The 18062-nt window shown below is 54.6% G+C and overlaps 1 protein-coding gene across 1 annotated transcript; it reads left to right on the top strand.

The window, feature by feature from the left end:
• The first annotated feature begins 290 nt into the window (after window positions 1-290).
• Window positions 291-1244, top strand: LOC148591478 (olfactory receptor 14A16-like). Its single transcript, XM_088537500.1, has one exon. It carries the CDS (start codon window positions 291-293, stop codon window positions 1242-1244), a length of 954 nt encoding a protein of 317 aa, XP_088393626.1.
• The last annotated feature ends 16818 nt before the right edge of the window (window positions 1245-18062 follow it).

The following is an 18062-nucleotide window of genomic DNA, read 5'->3' as shown; positions in this document are numbered from 1 at the left end:
TGTGCGTTTTTTGCTACAAGGGGAGTGTGGAGACCTCCCTCAGGTGCATGTAGAAAGGGAGAGAAGGTCCGAGATGGGCCCTCTGAAACCAGACTCTCCTTTCAGCAGGGGCTGCTCTCTTTTTAGAGTAACATTTTCTTGTTAGAAAAGGCGTGAGCCTCAGAGATCTGGGAATGAGACAAATAGATAAGAAAACTTCATTATTTTTCTTTATTTTCCTTTTAAGAGTGTCTCCTAACTTGCCTCTGTCTGTTTTTTCCTTGGTGAGTCCCCATATGTATGGGGAGGAAATGTCCAACAGCAACTCCCTCAACGAGTTCCTCCTCCTGCCATTCTCAGACACGCGGGAGCTGCAGCTCTTGCACTTCTCGCTCTTCCTGGCCATCTACCTGGCTGCCCTCCTGGCCAACGGCCTCATCATCACAGCCGTAGCCTGCGACCACCACCTCCACACCCCCATGTACTTCTTCCTCCTCAACCTCTCCCTCCTTGACCTTGGCTGCATCTCCACCACTGTCCCCAAATCCATGCACAATTCCCTCTGGGACAGCAGGGACATTTCCTACTTGGGTTGTGCTACCCAGATCTTTTTCTTTGTCTTCTTTATCTCAGCAGAGTATTGTCTCCTCACTGTGATGGCCTACGACCGCTACGTTGCCATTTGCAAACCCTTGCACTATGGGATCCTCCTGGGCAGCAGAGCTTGTGTCAAAATGGCAGCAGCTGCCTGGGCCAGTGTTTTTCTCTATGCTCTCCTGCACACTGGGAACACATTTTCCATTCCCCTCTGCCAAGGCAATGAGGTGGAGCAGTTCTTTTGTGAGATCCCCCAGATCCTCAAGCTCTCCTGCTCAGATGCCTACCTCAGGGAAGTTGGAGCTATTTTGGTTAGTCTTTGTTTAGCCTTTGGGAGTTTCATTTTCATCATGGTGTCCTATGTGCAGATCTTCAGAGCTGTGCTGAGGATCCCCTCTGAGCAGGGCCAGCACAAAGCCTTTTCCGTGTGCCTCCCGCACCTGGCTGTGGTCCTCCTGTTTGCCAGTACTTCATTTTTTGCCTACCTGAAGCCCCCCTCCATCTCCTCCCCAGCTCTGGATCTGGTCCTGGCTGTTTTGTACTCGCTGGTGCCTCCTACACTGAACCCCCTCATCTACAGCTTGAGGAACAAGGAGCTCAAAGCTGCACTGAGGAAACTGGTTCAGGGGATACAATGCCAAGACCATCTGCATCTACTGCACGACTGACAATGTGTATCTACTCATCCTCAGGGTAACTGGCAGTAAGGGTCTTCCTTCCTTCCTTCCTTCCTTCCTTCCTTCCTTCCTTCCTTCCTTCCTTCCTTCCTTCCTTCCTTCCTTCCTTCCTTCCTTCCTTCCTTCCTTCCTTCCTTCCTTCCTTCCTTCCTTCCTTCCTTCCTTCCTTCCTTCCTTCCTTCCTTCCTTCCTTCCTTCCTTCCTTCCTTCCTTCCTTCCTTCCTTTCTTCTTTCCCTCCCTCCCTCCCTCCCTCCCTCCCCCCTTCCTTCCTTCCTTCCTTCCTTCCTTCCTTCCTTCCTTCCTTCCTTCCTTCCTTCCTTCCTTCCTTCCTTCCTTCCTTCCTTCCTTCCTTCCTTCCTTCCTTCCTTCCTTCCTTCCTTCCTTCCTTCCTTCCTTCCTCCTCCCCCCCCTCCCTCCCTTCCTTCCTTCCTTCCTTCCTTCCTTCCTTCCTTCCTTCCTTCCTTCCTTCCTTCCTTCCTTCCTTCCTTCCTTCCTTCCTTCCTTCCTTCCTTCCTCCCTCCCTTCCTTCCTTCCTTCCTTCCTTCCTTCCTTCCTTCCTTCCTTCCTTCCTTCCTTCCTTCCTTCCTTCCTTCCTTCCTTCCTTCCTTCCTTCCTTCCTTCCTTCCTTCCTCCTCCCTCCCTCCCTCCCTCCCTTCCTTCCTTCCTTCCTTCCTTCCTTCCTTCCTTCCTTCCTTCCTTCTTCCCTCCCTTCCTCCCTCCCTCCTTCCCTCCCTCCCTTCTTTCCTTCCTCCCTTCCTCTCTCCCTGCCTCCCTTCCTCTCTTCCTCTCTTCCTTCCTCTTCCTTTCATCCTCTCTTCCTTTCTTTCTCTCATCCTCTATCTCTGTCTCTCTCGTTCTCTCTCTTTCTCTCTTTCTGTCTGTCTTCCTTTTCCTGCTTAAAGATAAAATGATTCAATTGGTAATATTTCAGCAGCAATAAGCTGCCCATCCTTCTACTCAAGTAATATCTAATTTCTCTCAGACAACTCTTGTGATTTTGGCATTCTTGCTTTAATAATGAGGTTTGTGCACAAGTTTCTGAATTCATCTCACTTCTCCAGAGGTGTTACCCGTGTCTTTCTGACCCAGAGGTCTTCTTTAAATGTGTCTATCATTGTGTCAGAGCTGTCGTTCCCCTAATTAAAGGGTATGTTTTCAGTGCATCTTGTAGATTGGGCTCTTCTTCCAAAGCTGGTGCCAAGAATTTGCTCCATGACATTCAGCCTGAGAGATGCTTTTTGTTTTTCTGGGGCTCTTCATGGGCCCAAGGCAATTTGCTCCTGGGGGGATATGTTAGGGAATAAGGACTGGATTCAGTTCTCACTTGTGAGTGCTCGGTGCTCCTGATAGTGATGAATGGCCAAGTAGTATCTGCCTGGGACTGTCCCCCGTATGGTGGCCTATGACCACATTGGGGACCTTGCAGGCACAGGGAAAGGAGCTTCAAGAGCCGCCCATGGTAGCTTATACCTGAAGTCATTGTCTGGGTCTAGGGACACATGAACACAGCTGAGCCATTTTATATGACCTGTGATTGCTCAGAGCATCATTCACAGATAGAAGCTTCTTGATATGGTGTTCTCAGGTACAATGATGCCTGTCCAGCTGGGTCTGTGTCCAACCATGACCACAACAACTGCAGAGTCACCCTGTGACCCCAGAGCACCACAGCCCACTCACTCTGCAGAGCAGCACCAGCATCTCGGGGTCCTGCAGGGAGCACCGGGGAGGCTCCAGGACCTTCCAGGCAGACCATAACTAAGGAATGAACCTGGGGAAGGGTTTTCCAGGGAGCAGGGATATCCCTGGGGAAGGGGAAAAGGAGCAATTGTGCTCTTAGAAGGAGGAATAAAAGGGGAAAAGAAATATGTTTCTCTGCATGTCGGCTAGGGGCTGGCTGCTGTGTCCCTGGCAGCAGGAGGTGCCAGCAGAGCCCCAGGGCAGGGAGCCTTGTGCTGTGCTAGAGAGAGGGGCTGGCATGGGGGCTGCAGGCAGCCCGGGGTAGGGAAGCTCTGGGATACAGGAACAAGAGGCACAGAGTGTCACTGTTCTCTGTGTCCGTATGCCACTGGGGCCAGTTCCAGCTTGGAATGGATTGATGGGGCACCTGACACACACAGCCCTGTCCCCTGGAGATGCTGTGCCCACAGTGGGGCTGGGGCTGTGGGGTGAGTGCCCTGCGGGGGGCACTGCTGCGGGGCCACCCCCAGCCTGGTCTGCTCTGCTGGGTGGGCTGGGAGAGGGCAGGGCAGGTGGGGAGAGCTGGAGAGGGGCTGGGCTGGGCTGGAGAGGGTCCGGAGAGGAAAAGGACGTTTGCTGAGCTGGGTGTCCTCGGTTGCATGGCCTGGCTGTGAAGGGGCCACAGGGCATTTGTCATGGATTGGTCTCTCACTTTGGCCATTTCCAGCACTAGTCCAACATTGGACATTTGCAGGACTCAGCAGGGGCAGGTTGCTGGTGGTGGCTGCCCAAGCAGGAGGGCTGTGGTGGGCTGAGACACCAAGGGTTGTTGCTGGGTCCATGCTGGGGAGACCTTTCCCCATCCTGGAGTGCTCCCTGCCCCATGCGGTGCCTGCACATCAGGACCATGGGACGCTTGTGGTTCCTTCGGGATCTGAGGCTGCCTTCTTGGCCTGTCTCCTGAAGCAAGAGCCATGAAGAGATGCAGCAGAAGCAGGGCATCTTCTCTGGGAGAAGCTGAAGAGAGGGCTAAAGCAGTGAAGCAGGATTGGGGTGAGCATGTGCGTGAGGGCTGGTCCCTGCAGGTGGTCATTGGCCACAATGAGCCAGGCTGTTGGGTGCACTCAGCTACTCCCCGTGTGCCGCACGACTCCCGCTGGGCCTGGCAGTGCTGCCTTCCATCTCATCTGCCAACAACCTCCTCGTCTTCTTCCTTGCTTGTCCTGTTTTGTCAGGCACCATACACTTATTCCCAGCTCCATAAGGGAGCAAGAAATCCCACAGCCTGGCATTGGAATGGATACACATTGCTGGAAAAGAACCATTGTTCCTTTGCAGGCCTGGCCTTGGAGGCTCCCTTCCTTTCCAGAGAGCAATGACTGCTCTCCTGAGGATGAGCTTGTCCTCTCCTGGCACTGCTTGAGTGCAGGCATTTAGAAGGGGAGCGCCTGAGTGTGGAGCAGAGCTGCGATCCCCACTGCCGGTCGGGAATGCTCTTCGGCTCCGTGATATCCTACACTCTTTTTCTGTGCCACAATTTCCAAGAAGGAAAAAAAATAAGAAGAAATAAAAAGAATTGGAAATGGAAAGAAGAAAGGGAAAAAGAGAAAAGAAAACAAAACAGCATTAGGAAAAGATTAAAAGGAAAACAAAAAAAAAAGGGAAAAGAAAAAGAAAATGAAGAATAGAAGAAGTGAAAAAGAAGAAGAAAAAAAACAGATGGAAAACTGGCTGGGACATCCCAAAGGGCCATGTGTGAAGAAAGTCCTAGAGGGAACCTTTGCAGGCCCTCCCTTGCTCCTAGGGTCTGAAATCTTAGCACTACACACACACATCTTCAGTGGGGATGATTTTAGTGCCTGACATCACTTGGATAAAACATACAACACTAAAACAATGATACAGGAATATACATTTAAACAACAACAAAAACAGAACAATATATTAAACAATAACAACAACAATAATAAAAACAATATCAATAAAACTAACAACAGGAATATCAACAGGAACAAATACTACTATAAAAGTCTCTAATGAAAAATCCAGATAAGAAGTTATTGCTGCAGTTCCTGGGCCCAGTGCTTCCCAGCAGCCAGGGTGAAGGGGAGCTTGGTCTGCAAGGGAAAAGGAGGCATCAGCAGGGCCGAGGAGCGGCTCGGGGGCTCCCGTGGAGCAGAGGCTCTTTGGCGGCTGCGCGAGCTCTTTGGCAGCAGCGCTGCCGTCATTGGTGCCCTGGCAGAGGCTTGGCGTGGCCAGCGCAGCCCAGAGGCCGGCAGAGGGGCTGAGGCAGCAGGTGCCCAGGCCTTGGGCGCTCCTGCGCCCTGTGCAGCTCTGCCCCGGCGCCGCGGCCCGCCAGAGCGCCCGCACACCTGGGCCAGGCTCCCGCGCGGCTGCTCCCCAAAGGCAGCGTGGAGCAGCGCCAAGGGGCCGGGCACAGCCCCAGCTCTGCCCGTGCAGCCGGCAGCAGGGGCCATACCTGGGGGCTGCAGACGGAGCTCTCCCAGTCCATCAGCTCTTCTTGGCTGCAGTCGACCAGGGTGATGCTCCCCACGGTCTGGAAGAGAGCAGGAGACCTTGGTGGGGACGGTGTGTGGGGAAGAGGAAGGGCAAGGGCATCCAGGGGCTACGGGGGCTGTACCTGGCTGCTGCCGTAACTGAGCCACTCCATAGGCTCAGGGTGGTCCCCTGAAGGCCCCCTATCCATGTGCGGAGCCTGTAAGAGAGAGGGAGGCATTTTCAAGACAAGTCCCAGAGCTGGGGAGGTCTGGCCCCAGGGCCCCTCTTCCTGCAGCGAGAATCAGGAAAGCGAGAAGGGGCCAACCCCATCCCCAGCTGTCCATGTGCACCCGGCAGCAGCAGCAATACCTGGAGGGCACAGCTAGAGGTCTCCCACTCCACAGGCTCTTCATCCTGGCTGCATCCAGCCAGGCTGTGGGTTCCTGGGCTCTGGAAGAGAGCAGGAGAGCATAGGGGGACAGTCATGGTGGCAGATCTGGCTCTGTGCATGGGGCCTCATTTCCCCTGCGTGCGCAGGGCAGGCGGTGCACAGAGCCAGGGCGCCAGGCTCAGGCAGCAGCCCCCGAGGCCTTGACCGCTCCTGGCCCTGGCGCAGCTCTGCCCCAGCACCCAGGTCTGCCAGAGCTCCCTGCCACCTCTGCTACCAGCCCTGCGGCTGCTCTCGCAGAGCCAAGCACCAGCCGTCCCCACGCAGCCTCTGCCTGCACGCACAGTACCTGCACTGAGCTCTCCCATTCCATTTCTTCGACTTCACATTTATCCGTTTTTTTCACTGTCCTGAGTCTGCAACGGAATGGAATTGTTTACATTTGCAGCCATGAGAGCAGGGATCTCTGTCCCAGGAGCCTCTTGGCATCTCCATGTGCGGGAGCAGTGGGGCACAGAGCAGGAAGTGCTGGGCCAGCCTGCATCACTCCCCTTGCCTCCAGCAGGCCCTTTGGCAGGTAGGCGGGGAGCCCAGTGCCCAGTGGAGGAGAGGAAAGGGCAATGTGAGAGGTGTGAGTGCCAGGTGTCGCGCGACGGCTTTGGGGCCTCCCCTGGGAGGCATCGTGCAGGCTGCCCTGCAGCCCCGCAGCTCCCCTGCATCTTGTGGGCACCACGGGTGGCCCCTGGTGCTGCGCGGCCCTGCTGCTCACCTGGCCTTGCTGCTGCGTGGCCAGCACTGGGGCCACTGTGAGGCGCAGCCCTGGGAAGCATCCGTGTTCCCGTGGCGATAACTGCCCCTCTGGGATGTTCCACTGCTCCGTGGGGGGAGGAGGGCAGCGGCAGGGGCCAGGGGGGCCGCCATGAGGAAGGGTCTGCGTGTGCTGGACTCCCCCTGGCACTGCTGAGCCTGGCGACAGGAGGACGTGAGGAATGAATGGTGAACAAACTGGAGAGAGGAGATGGAGGAGATGAAGTGATTGGAACAACCCCTTTTCCCTGCTCTTGGCTCCCTCACCTGTTGCCCACTCTTCTGCAATGACACCTCTACCTCTTTTGTTGGTCTTCTTGGCTATTTCTCCAGGCCTGAATGTGCAGAATACTCATTTGGAGAGGAGGAACAAAAAGTCTTTGTTCCTGGAGCTCCCTGCATTGTCATGGATGGAGAAAGGGTGCACCAGGAGAGAAGGGCTTTCCTCAGAACACTCGTTTCCAGGCCACAAGGGCTGTCCCGCCAGCTCAGCCTTTCCCGCTCCTCCAGCTCCTGCCTTGCTGGGAGAAAACAAGGGAAGCCCCAGCCCTCTGCAGCACCAAGCGTCCCTGTGAACCCTGAGTTTTAGCTCCTTGTTGTGGCCCACGTGTCTTGTCGCGCTCTCTCCTGAGCGCGGCCAGGTGCTGCCTGTGCTGGCTGCAGTGGCGCAGGTTGCAGATGCCCTGCACAGCAACCCTGCGCCCTGCACGCGCACGGGGCAGCTGCAGCCAGTGCTCTCCCAGCCTCCCCCTCCCAGTGAAACTCCTCTGCTCACCTGCATGGACAACCCACTTGGCCATCCTTGCTCATGTAGCCTCCTCTCATCAGTCTGTGCGGGTTGGCTTTGTGGTTGGAGTACTCCCACAAATGGGGGTCCTGCATACACTTGTACTCATTGCCCAGTACGTGACAGGATGGATGTGCAAGAGCAAAGAGAACAGATGTCTGTTGAAGCTTTAAAATACATTGTGCATGTCAAGATGAGGGTAAGGTGGATGAGGGAAGAGACCAGGACACTTTGGAGATTTGTCAGCCCATAGGGTAGCGCTCTCCAGGCTCTGAGCTTGAGGGTGATTCCATGCTCAGCACATAGCTCAGCTCTAAGCCTGGGGGAATGGTACCCAAAGGAAAGCTTATTCTTTTTGGGAGACTCTTCACTGTAGGAGAATCCTCAACTCTACAGCTCCTGACTCATGGCTGTGTCTAGAAGCATCCTTGACCCGTTTCCCCAGCAGAGAACTCCTGGCATTTACAGCTTTGCAAAGACAGAGCTCACAAGAAGTTTTTGGTCCCTGCAGAGAGTCTTTTGGGGCTGCATGAGCATCGCTGGCCCTGCTGGAAGGACCCCGTCCCCTGGCCGCCTTGCTGCCTGCTGCATGCAGGGCCCCGCTGCACACTTCTCCAGGGCCGCACGCCAGGCTGCCCTTGGCTCTGCAAGCTCCTGCCTGGGCACAGAGCTGTGCTGGATCCTGCTCTCCCACCTCCTGGACACCACCTGGCTCCTGCTCCTGCCACCTCCTGCCTCCTCGCAGCGCATGCACCAGCCCCTGTCCCACTGAGGACTGCAGCTCCCGCTGACAGCAGGATGTCCCACTGCTTTGCTCTGGGAATGTCCCTCTTGCAGGATGCTCGCTGTGTCAGGGCAAGGAAAGGAAGAAGAAGAGGGGACTTTTCTAGCCCCTTTTGACTGCTTTTACCTCTTCCCCCAGCTTAGTCATGTAGAAGACAAGGCTGCAGCTTGGCTCCACAGGGATCTTGACCTCACGCGGCAAGTTCAGCAGCTCAGTCAAATTTCCCTGAGTTGCTGCCTGCTGCGTGTGGGCTCCAAGACAGAGGCGCTCCTGGGCCTTTGGAGCACAGGCTGCAGAGCCTTCCTGCAGAGCAGCTCCCAGGAGTGTTGCCGTTCAAGCGGCGTGGCGACCTGGTTCAGGAACGGCACGGCGACCACCCTGAAACCGCTTGGACCATGAGCTCGCTAACACCAATGTGGTGGAGGGCAAATGGCCTTTATTGATGGGTAACAAGGTGTTATATAGCTAAGGGTTACAATGTCACATCCGTCTGCTTACATCATAAACTAAAACCTATTGGCCATTAGGGGCCTTTTCTTTCCGTACAGCGTGATATCTTCCGGCCGCCAGACCCTAACTATCTGCAACATTTCCCCCCTCCCTATGCATAACAAAACTAGCTAAAATACAACTATCTTATTCTTACTTATTCTTATCTTATTCTAATTACTTATTCTTATTATCTTATTCTTATTACTATCTTATTCTATTCTTATAGTTTATAACAATCTTAAAATTATATATCATAAACTTGACATAAAAACATAAGGCACAAAGAAGAAGGCAGGTAGAAGGTAGGGGATGACAGGTAATACCGGGGTGTAGGAATAGGGTGTACCTTGGGATAACGTGGGGATAATACTGAGTGGATATATTCTTAAAGCAGTTGTCGGTGTTCTATTAACATGATGTTAACCTTTTCTAGCTCACTCTTGACAAACGGCATGAGCTTATTCAATATACAGGGTCCAAAGATCAGTGTCATCATGATCATTGTGATTGGCCCTATCAAGGTGGATATCAGGATGGTTAATCACGGTGAACCAGTGAACAAATTTTCGTACCAGCTGCTTTTGGAACAGGGTTCAATGGTGCTGGTTGGCAAAGCGTGGCAATGAAAATTGGTGACCCTGTAGTTATTTTTGTACTAATTACTCGAGATTGTTCGATCTGTTCAAGTACCCATTTAAAGGGCTGATGTGACTCTACTTGTCCTATAGTGACAAGCTCCAAAATTAAGATCACGCAAAGGCATCGTGGCCCCCTCTTGCGGAGGCTGTTTTGTTGTTTTCTGGATTTTGTCGGCGTGGAACTCACAGGCTCGGGCGGGACGCCTGTCACCGGGGCGTCCGATGATCCGGTCCTGTGAACAGAAACTCACAATTTTCATTAGTTTTATTTTGAAGGTCTGGTTTAACAGACTTAAGCGGGCACCACTTGACTCTGCCATCTTTCCTGACAGTGACCTTTGGGTCGATCTTGGCATGGGGGGAGCGCTGCCAGCGAGTCCCCCAGCCAAGGGCAGTTTACTGCAACGTGGCCGGCCTGGCCACATTTAGAACCTGCCATTACGTTGGCTATTGCGGTGTGAACAGCCACCTGAATTGGGGTCAGATGCTCTTCCTTTGCAACATGCTTAATCATGTCTGCGATACTTGACCCTGCCGGCAATGATCGCAGGATTTCTTTGGTTGCCGAATTGCATTGCTGGCGTAAACATTCCGCTACGACCCGGCCTTTTGCCTCCGTGGGCAGGGACGAAGAGTCGACCGCTGCCTGGAGACGATCTACAAATTGTGTAAAGCTCTCACTTTCACTTTGCTTTATTGTGGACCATGGCGATGGTCTGGCAACAACTCTACAGGCTGTGCGAATGGCTTCTCTGGCCGCACGAGTAGTTGTCATAACTTCATGGGCCCGCAGGCCATGGGCCTGTGCCTGGGGGGTGATCATTGTTGGATCTGCACCCATTAACCGCTGCAGGCTGGAGCCGTGTAATGGATGATCTGCCCCAGTTACTTGGGCTAAACACTTTGTACAGTTGTCTTCCCATTCTTGTTTCAAAACGATCATCCCTGCTCCACCAAAGTTCTGCCTACAAGTTTGTTTTATATCGAACAGGAGCAGATCGTCCCCCCCGAAGATACCATCTATGAGGGTCGAGACCATGGCAGAATTAGTCCCTTTATCTGCAATTGCTTTAACAATCGCTTGTACGCCCTTAGATTTTATCGTCGAGTGGACCCTCTGTCCCCCCTCCGTCACCCGGACCGGGAACGCTAGCGCGGCCGATGGGGCCCAGTCGGCACATGCGATCTTTATTTCCCTCCAGTCCGTGAGAGGGGTTTCTCCCCTTCACGGTTTTTCTTTAATTCGGATGGGAATATTTTGGCTCTTAGCTCTGTTTACCTTCATTTCCTCCTCCCTTAAGTTTGAATCAGTTGTGACCCACTCGTCCTCACTAGTGTCTGATCCGCAGTCGGAACTCGACTGACTGGTCACTTCCGGGCTCCGGTACTTTCTCGTTGGGCTCCGGCCCCGCCTACTTCCGTCCCGCCTACTTCCGTTGCGGGCGGGCTGTTCCCCCCTCCTTGGCTCGCCCCGCCTCCTACTCACAGAGGCGTTTTGTGAAATGGCCGCTCTGATCGGTTCTCAGCGCCTCACTCGGGCCTCCCTCACCTGGCCGGTCACCCGAACCACCTTTCTCCTCCTTGTTGTCCTCCCCCTCTTGTTTATCTAACGGTTCCCGTCTGTTCCCGCCAGGAGCATCCTCGCCCCGCCCTTCTCCTTGTGGCTCAGCGCCATTTTGGGGGGCATAGGGTGGTGTCCTGGCCCAGACGTCCCCAAGCTCTGACTTCCTTTCAATGTTCCTAGCTTCCTCGGCAAGCTCGCCCCAAACAGATTTCGGCTGTTTTTGCTCCTCTGTAAGCGGGACAGGGTTCAGGGATTGAGGGGATCTATCGCCCTCTTGCAGGTCTTTAGGCTCAGCAGAATCACCATCATCTGGGGGGTGCAAAGTCTGTGCGGTTGCCCCGACTCCCATTTTCGGGGTGGCCAACAAACCGTCCCTTACCGCCACCCAGGTCTCCTGCTCTTTTATAGCTTTCTGCAACACCTGTACAACTTTTCCCCAAGCCTTAAGGTTTTTCCCACAACCCGAAGACATCGTCTCCTCGGCTAACACCTTAGTACATTTGTCCCACACTTCAGGGACTTCAGAATATCCACCGGCTGGTCTATAACCTTAATTTTTAAAAGCCTGGCAACAGCGAGAGTAAAATCTTTTGGCTTACAATCAATCCCCCAATGCTTATGTAATTGCGATACGACCTTCACAAGGGCTTCCATCCTCCTTGATGGTCCGGGAGCGTCCTCCCCGCTGGGCTGGTCCAGCCGCTCCGGCCGCCATTCACCCGTCCAGGCGATGATTCCCGGGTTTCGGCACCACTTGTTGCCGTTCAAAGCGGCGTGGCGACCTGGTTCAGGAACGGCACGGCGACCACCCCCAGGCTGCTCGGGCCATCAGCTCGCTGACACCAGTGTGGTGGATGGCAAATGGCGTTTATTGATGGGTAACAAGGTGTTATATAGCTAAGGTTTACAACGTCACATCCGTCTGCTTACTTCATGAACTAAACGCTATTGGCTATTAGGGGCCCTATCTTTCCGTACAGCGCGATATCTTCCGGCCGCCGGTACCCTAACTATCTGCACCAGGCAGTTATCAAAGAAGCAAATTTTAAATCCATGTTATAGTGATACAAAAAGTCAGTAAACAGAAAGGACAGCAACAAGAAATGGATGAGCCAATTAGCTACAAGTAATTTTTATTTATTTATTAACTGAAAAGAGCAACAGCAACTGGGTTAGCAGCCAACATAAGGGTCATGGCCTGAGCTACTTACTGGTGTGCGTTGTGTGCGGCACCCGGAGAGTTGAGAGCTGCCCTGCGGTGGGGCTGGGGCTCCTTCCCCTTTGGGCATCTCCAGGGCCATGTGTGAATGGAAGTCCCAGAGGGACCTTTTTGCTGTTGCTCCCCTGCCCCTGGTGTGTGAAATACTGGGGCTTCACACACACACCTGCAGTGGGAATTTTTGTGCCTGAGCTTGATTGGAAACAACATGCAACATGTGCACAATGATAGAGGAATATATATTTAAACAACAACAACAAAAAGAACAACAACAGGAACAAGAATTACATTAACAACTATAATATTAAAAAGAATATTAACAGTATAAACAAGAACAAATTGTATTATGAAGCTATATGAAGAAAAATCTGAATAAAAAAGAGGTTATGGACTACTTCCATCTTCCTTAGCACTCCCTTGCAGCAGCCAGAGTGAAGGGGAGCTTGGCCTGCAAGGGAAAAGGAGGCATCAGCAGGGCCGAGGAGCGGCTCGGGGGCTCCCGTGGAGCAGAGGCTCTTTGGCGGCTGCGCGGGCTCTTTGGCAGCAGCGCTGCCGTCATTGGTGCCCTGGCAGAGGCTTGGCGTGGCCAGCGCAGCCCAGAGGCCGGCAGAGGGGCTGAGGCAGCAGGTGCCCAGGCCTTGGGCGCTCCTGCGCCCTGTGCAGCTCTGCCCCGGCGCCGCGGCCCGCCAGAGCGCCCGCACACCTGGGCCAGGCTCCCGCGCGGCTGCTCCCCAAAGGCAGCGCGGAGCAGCGCCAAGGGGCCGGGCACAGCCCCAGCTCTGCCCGTGCAGCCGGCAGCAGGGACCATACCTGGGGGCTGCAGCCGGAGCTCTCCCAGTCCATGGGCTCCTCTGTGCTGCAGCCAACCAGGCCACTGCTCCCCATCATCTGGAAGAGAGCAAGAGACCTTGGTGGCGATGTTGCATGGGGAAGGGGAAGGATAGGGCATCCAGTGGCTGCAGGGGCTGTACCTGGCTGCTGCCATAGCTGAGCCACTCCATGGGCTCAGGATCATTCCCTGCTGGCCCTCTGTCCATATGAGGCGCCTGCAAGAGAGAAGGAGGCGTTTGCAGGGCAGGACCGAGAGCTGGAAGTGTCTGGACCCAGGATCTCTCCTTATGCAGTGAGAAGCAGGTAAGTAGGAAGAGTCCAGGCTCAACCCCAAATCTTCCGTTGCAGCCGGCTGCAGGGTTCAATACCTGAAGGGCAGAGCTGGAGTATTCCCACTCCATAGGCTCCTCATCCTTGCAGCCAGCCAGTTCTTGTGTGCTTGCAGTCTGGAAGAGAGAAGGAGAGCTTGTGGGGACGGTCATGGTGGCAGCGCTGGCTCTGTGCGTGGGACCTCGTGTACCCTGCGTGTGCGGGGCAGGTGGTGCAAAGAGCCAGGGCGCCAGGCTCAGGCAGCAGCCCCCGAGGCCTTGGCCGCTCCTGGCCCTGGTGCAGCTCTGCCCCAGCACCCAGGCCTGCCAGAGCTCCCTGCCACCTCTGCCACCAGCCCTGCGGCTGCTCTCGCAGAGCCAAGCACCAGCCGTCCCCGCGCAGCCTCTGCCTGCACGCACAGTACCTGCACTGAGCTCTCCCACTCCATGTCCTCAACTTCAGTGTTAGCCATTTTCTTTCACTCTCCTGAGTCTGCAACGGAATGCAATTGTTTACATTTGCAGCCATAAGCACCAAGTGTCGCGCCGTGGCTTTCTGTCCTCCCCCGGAAGGCAGCGCCCAGGCTGCCCTGGAGCCCCGCAGCCCCCCTGCATCTTGTGGGCACCACGGGTGGCCCCTGGTGCTGCGCGGCCCTGCTGCTCACCTGGCCTTGCTGCTGCATGGCCAGCACTGGGGCCACTGTGAGGCGCAGCCCTGGGAAGCTTCTGTGTTCCCGTGGCGATAACTGCCCCTCTGGGATGTTCCACTGCTCCGTGGGGGGAGGAGGACAGCGGCAGGGGCCAGGGGGGCCGCCGTGAGGAAGGGTCTGCGTGTGCTGGACTCCCCCTGGCACTGCTGAGCCTGGCGGCAGAGAGCAGTGCGTGGCCTTGGGCTTGCTGGGTGCCAAGGAGGGCTCCTCACGCAGCCCCATGGTGCTGCTGGTGGCTGCCTGCCCAGAGGCCGGACTCCACTTGGGGCTCTGCTTACACCCCTGCAAGCAGCCTTGAATGCCTTGATCTTTCTTACCTGCTCCACTTCTGCCCTTACAGCCTGATGGACTCGAGACAGCTTTCTTTTCCATGGTCTAGACATGTTCCTTGGCAGTGCAATGAGTGCGAAGGGCAGTTGTGCCCAGGGCCGAGCGTGCATGTCCTCAACAGAGCCCTTGTGAGTTGGTCGTGACCTGGGAGCCCCTGGTGCTGCTGGGCTCCTTCTCTTGTCCTGCCGTGCACCTTGCAAGCGCCATGTGCTGTGGCTGAGAGCAGCCTTGGTGCAGCTCCTGCACTGCTGCCCCTGCCACGGCTTCCTAGGGATGCAGAGGGCAGAGCAGGCACAAATGTGCCCTCAGCAGCAGCAGCAGATCCCTGCTGCTGCAGCTCTGCCCAGCACTGAGCTACAATGCTCACTTGCTAACGGAGGTGAATTCTCACCCTTTGGGTAAGGACTGGAAAACCAAGTGTAGATGGAGCAGGAGATCCCCCTCACGCAGGGGAAAACCCTCCAAAAGCAAGCAGCGCAATCCCTGCCACCAAAGTGCTGGAGCCCAGAGGAGCATCTTGCTGCTCACCAAGCTTGCTTGCTGGCATGCTGCTGCGTGTTGCTGCTGGACAGAGCAACCTCCATTCTGGTCCCCGTATCTTGGCATCTCTCATGCCAACAGAAATTCTCTTCACATCTCTGACATCTCAAGCTCAGAAACAACAGCCCTGCTTATCCAGTGTCACCTTTTTCTAAGTAAAAACCAAACTTGGTAAAAATATTTTAAAATTACTGACTTTCCCAAGTGTGGAAAAGCTGTGCTGTGTTTGCTGAAGCCAAGGCACCCTCTCCCTTGACTCTCTTGGTGCTGGGAGTGCAATTGGAGGCTGAGTGTTTGGCTCCAGTTTTATCCGGGGCGATGGGTCAGGGATTATAGAGAAAGGGGATTTACCCTCCTCTCCCTCTGGCTCCCCATTCCCCAAACACAGTCTCAGAATATGGAATTGGGTTGTGTCAAACCCTGGTTGCTTTGGCTCCAGCAGCAATTCAGCGGCACCTGAGGAGTTATTTTATGGCGTGAGAGTTTGGCCATGTGTTGAGAGGCCACTTGGCTTTTAGCGGAGGATCTCTAAGCCGTGCGCCTGTTCCTGTGCTGCTCACGGCGGCATCAGGGAGGCCGGTGCGCAGGACAGGAGCTGCTCCCTGAGGCAGTGCAGCCCCGCGGCGCAGGGGACAGGGACACTGCATCCTGGGCACCTGTGCAGAGCAGGGGGGATCTTTTCTCCCCTTTGGAAGCAGCTTGGGAAACAGCCAAATACAGGGGTGGAAAGCAGGTTTGGTTGAACTTCCCAGCAAGTGAACAAACTCCCAAGAGCTGAGTGCTTAGCTCTAGGTTAGGGGATCAAGTGCAGCACGGGCAGGTACCAGGACACGTAGCCCCTCTTCCCCCGCACACCTCAGCCCCAGCCCAGCGCCCTCCTGCCAGCAGCCCGTGTGCTTGCGGTGCGCTCCGCGAGCCGCCGTGCCGGCCTCTTGTGCAAGCGCTGTGGCCTCCAGGGCCTCCGCTCCAAGGAGCCCCATCTCTATTGAAGCCATGGATGAGAAGCCCTGTGTCCCTGTCCACGTGGACGTCCATGGGAAGCCGTTGCTGTCCTTGGACAGCACAGGGACACGCTGCCCTCAACAAACAGAGTCCCCACAGGGGGCCGCAGCACCTGCTCCCCACAGCCTCTGCAAGGGGCAGTGTGGGGCTGCTGGAGCAGCGCAGCAAGGTGTGCGGCCAAACGCACCCGTCTGCCAGCCAAGGCAGGCGCCCTCGCGCAGCGCCTCTCTGCAGGAGCACCGGGGCATGGCCTGGTACCAACTGCCGCCACCATGGCCAGGCCAAGCCCAGCATGCAGCTGCCACTCCTTCCTTGCCACCCATTTCAATTGCAGGGTTTTGGTGATATTTCAGTGGAAAACAAACCTGGTGTAAATGTTTTTTGTGGAGCTTAACAATCTCTTTGCAAAGTTCCTCATTCCTTGAGCTTAAAAGAGCCAGGTTATTAACCACCATAGCAGCATTTCTAACCAAAACACTACGACTTAAGCAGGCCAGGAGTGCCAGGAGCTGCTGTCACTCTAACCCATTCCTGGCGCCCAACGCAGGGCTGGGACCGGCCAGGTGATGCCTTGAACTGCAGCTCCCCCCTCTTGAGAAGCAGGTGGAGGTGTTTAGGATATTCACCAAACTACAGCTGCTTGCAGTTAAGAAATGATGAGTTATGTGTGAAACTTATGCATTGATTCTTGGACAAAAGCATCTTGCAGCAGTTTGAAGGAGGGTGATCCAGTCTAGAAGAGACATGGTGTTATTGGAGTAAGTCCAGCTAAGGGCCCCTTAGACGATTAGGGGACTGGAGCCTCTCTCATATGAGGTGTAGCTGAGCGAGCTGGGGCTGCATAGCCTGGAGAAGAGAGGACGGAGGAGAGTTTTATCAACGTGCTTAAGTATCCAAAGGGAGGCTGTGATAAGGACAGGTCCAGATTTTTTTCAGTGATGCTCAGTGACAATGATGAAAGGTAACGGGCACAAATTTAAACACAGGAAGGTTTTTCTGAAAATAAGGAAGGTGTCTGAGCATAGGAACAGGCTGCAGAGGATGGCAGTGGAGTTTCCAGCCCTGGCAATACTGAACAGGTGTCTGGGCAGGGTCTTGGGCCGCCTGCTGGAGGTAGCCCTGTCAAAGTGTGAGGATGAACAAGGTCTCTGAAGGCCCTTTCCAATCTGAGCCATCCTGGAATGTTTAAAGCTAGAATATATCCTTCATGCAGGCAATGTGGAACTTCAGTGTTTCAGAGTGAAACTGATACCCGAGCTCCTGCGTTGGTATTTGTCCAGTGTAAGATGGTTATTGCAATCTATCTTATGACCTTGGCGTTTGCAAATGTTTTGTTCTTTTATTTATTTATTTACTTATTTTTCCTGGCCACGTCTGTCTATGATGTATGCTCTACCCCTTAGAAAACTCCTTATAGTCCATGAAAATGCAAATATTATTTCCTAGGAATTCTCTGTAACATGACAAGTTCTACATTTTTTTTATTTTTATTTACTGATTTTTTTTTCCTTACACTGACCAAGAAACCCTGAAGTGTTTTGACTTTTCTTTAGGAGGCCAAGGCAGGATGCCCCACACTGTCTCCTGAGGAGCTCTCAAATTGACTCAAACTGTCTCCTTATGTCCGCTGTGCAGCGCTTGAGGAGATACTTCCCAAGAAGCAGCTTGATATTCCTGACAGAACAGGAAATGCCTGCATGTCCCAGATGGAACCTGCCTCAGTGGGTGGATTCACATGCCACACTTGCCACCATGTACTCTGCTTGTCACTGACTCCTTGAGAGATGTTCTGCAGGTGTCCTCACTACTCCTCTAACTGCATCAGGGGGGAAAGGAAACAACGGAATCCTACCAAGCACTTAACCTGAGCAAACTCTGTGTCTCCTGGAAATCAGGACATCGAACAGCTTCAGCAAAAGGTCTTCTGCTGTGCTGGAGAAGCCGATGGTGCCTACAGTGATGATCTGGAAATCACAAGAGCACTAGGACCTGCCATAGTCCCTGTTCCCCAAGGGGCTGAGGGACAGAGCAGCCTCCATCGTGGTCCCCAGCACGGGGCCCTTCCTGGCAGCAGCCCCTTTCTGCACCAGCTGCCTCCAGGGACACTGCCCCCCGTGACGTGGTCCCTGAGCGTGTCCCAGCCCTGCAGGGCCCTGTGTCCCCCAGGGACTCATGGAGTTTAGCCCTGTATTTCCAGGCCCCGTGTCCCTGGGGTGCGACAGCTTCCCT

The sequence above is a fragment of the Tinamus guttatus genome, unplaced genomic scaffold (assembly GCF_059628265.1).
Source record: "Tinamus guttatus ecotype Peru unplaced genomic scaffold, ASM5962826v1 Tinamus_guttatus_pri_ptg000790l, whole genome shotgun sequence".
In the NCBI taxonomy this organism is placed as follows: domain Eukaryota; kingdom Metazoa; phylum Chordata; class Aves; order Tinamiformes; family Tinamidae; genus Tinamus; species Tinamus guttatus.
Note: the sequence above shows the minus strand (reverse complement) of the source record. Positions and strands in the feature narration are given on the sequence as shown.

Excerpts from the sequence above, each read along its gene's own strand:
- LOC148591478 (XM_088537500.1), top strand. The coding sequence starts at position 291 with ATGTCCAACAGCAACTCCCTCAACGAGTTCCTCCTCCTGCCATTCTCA.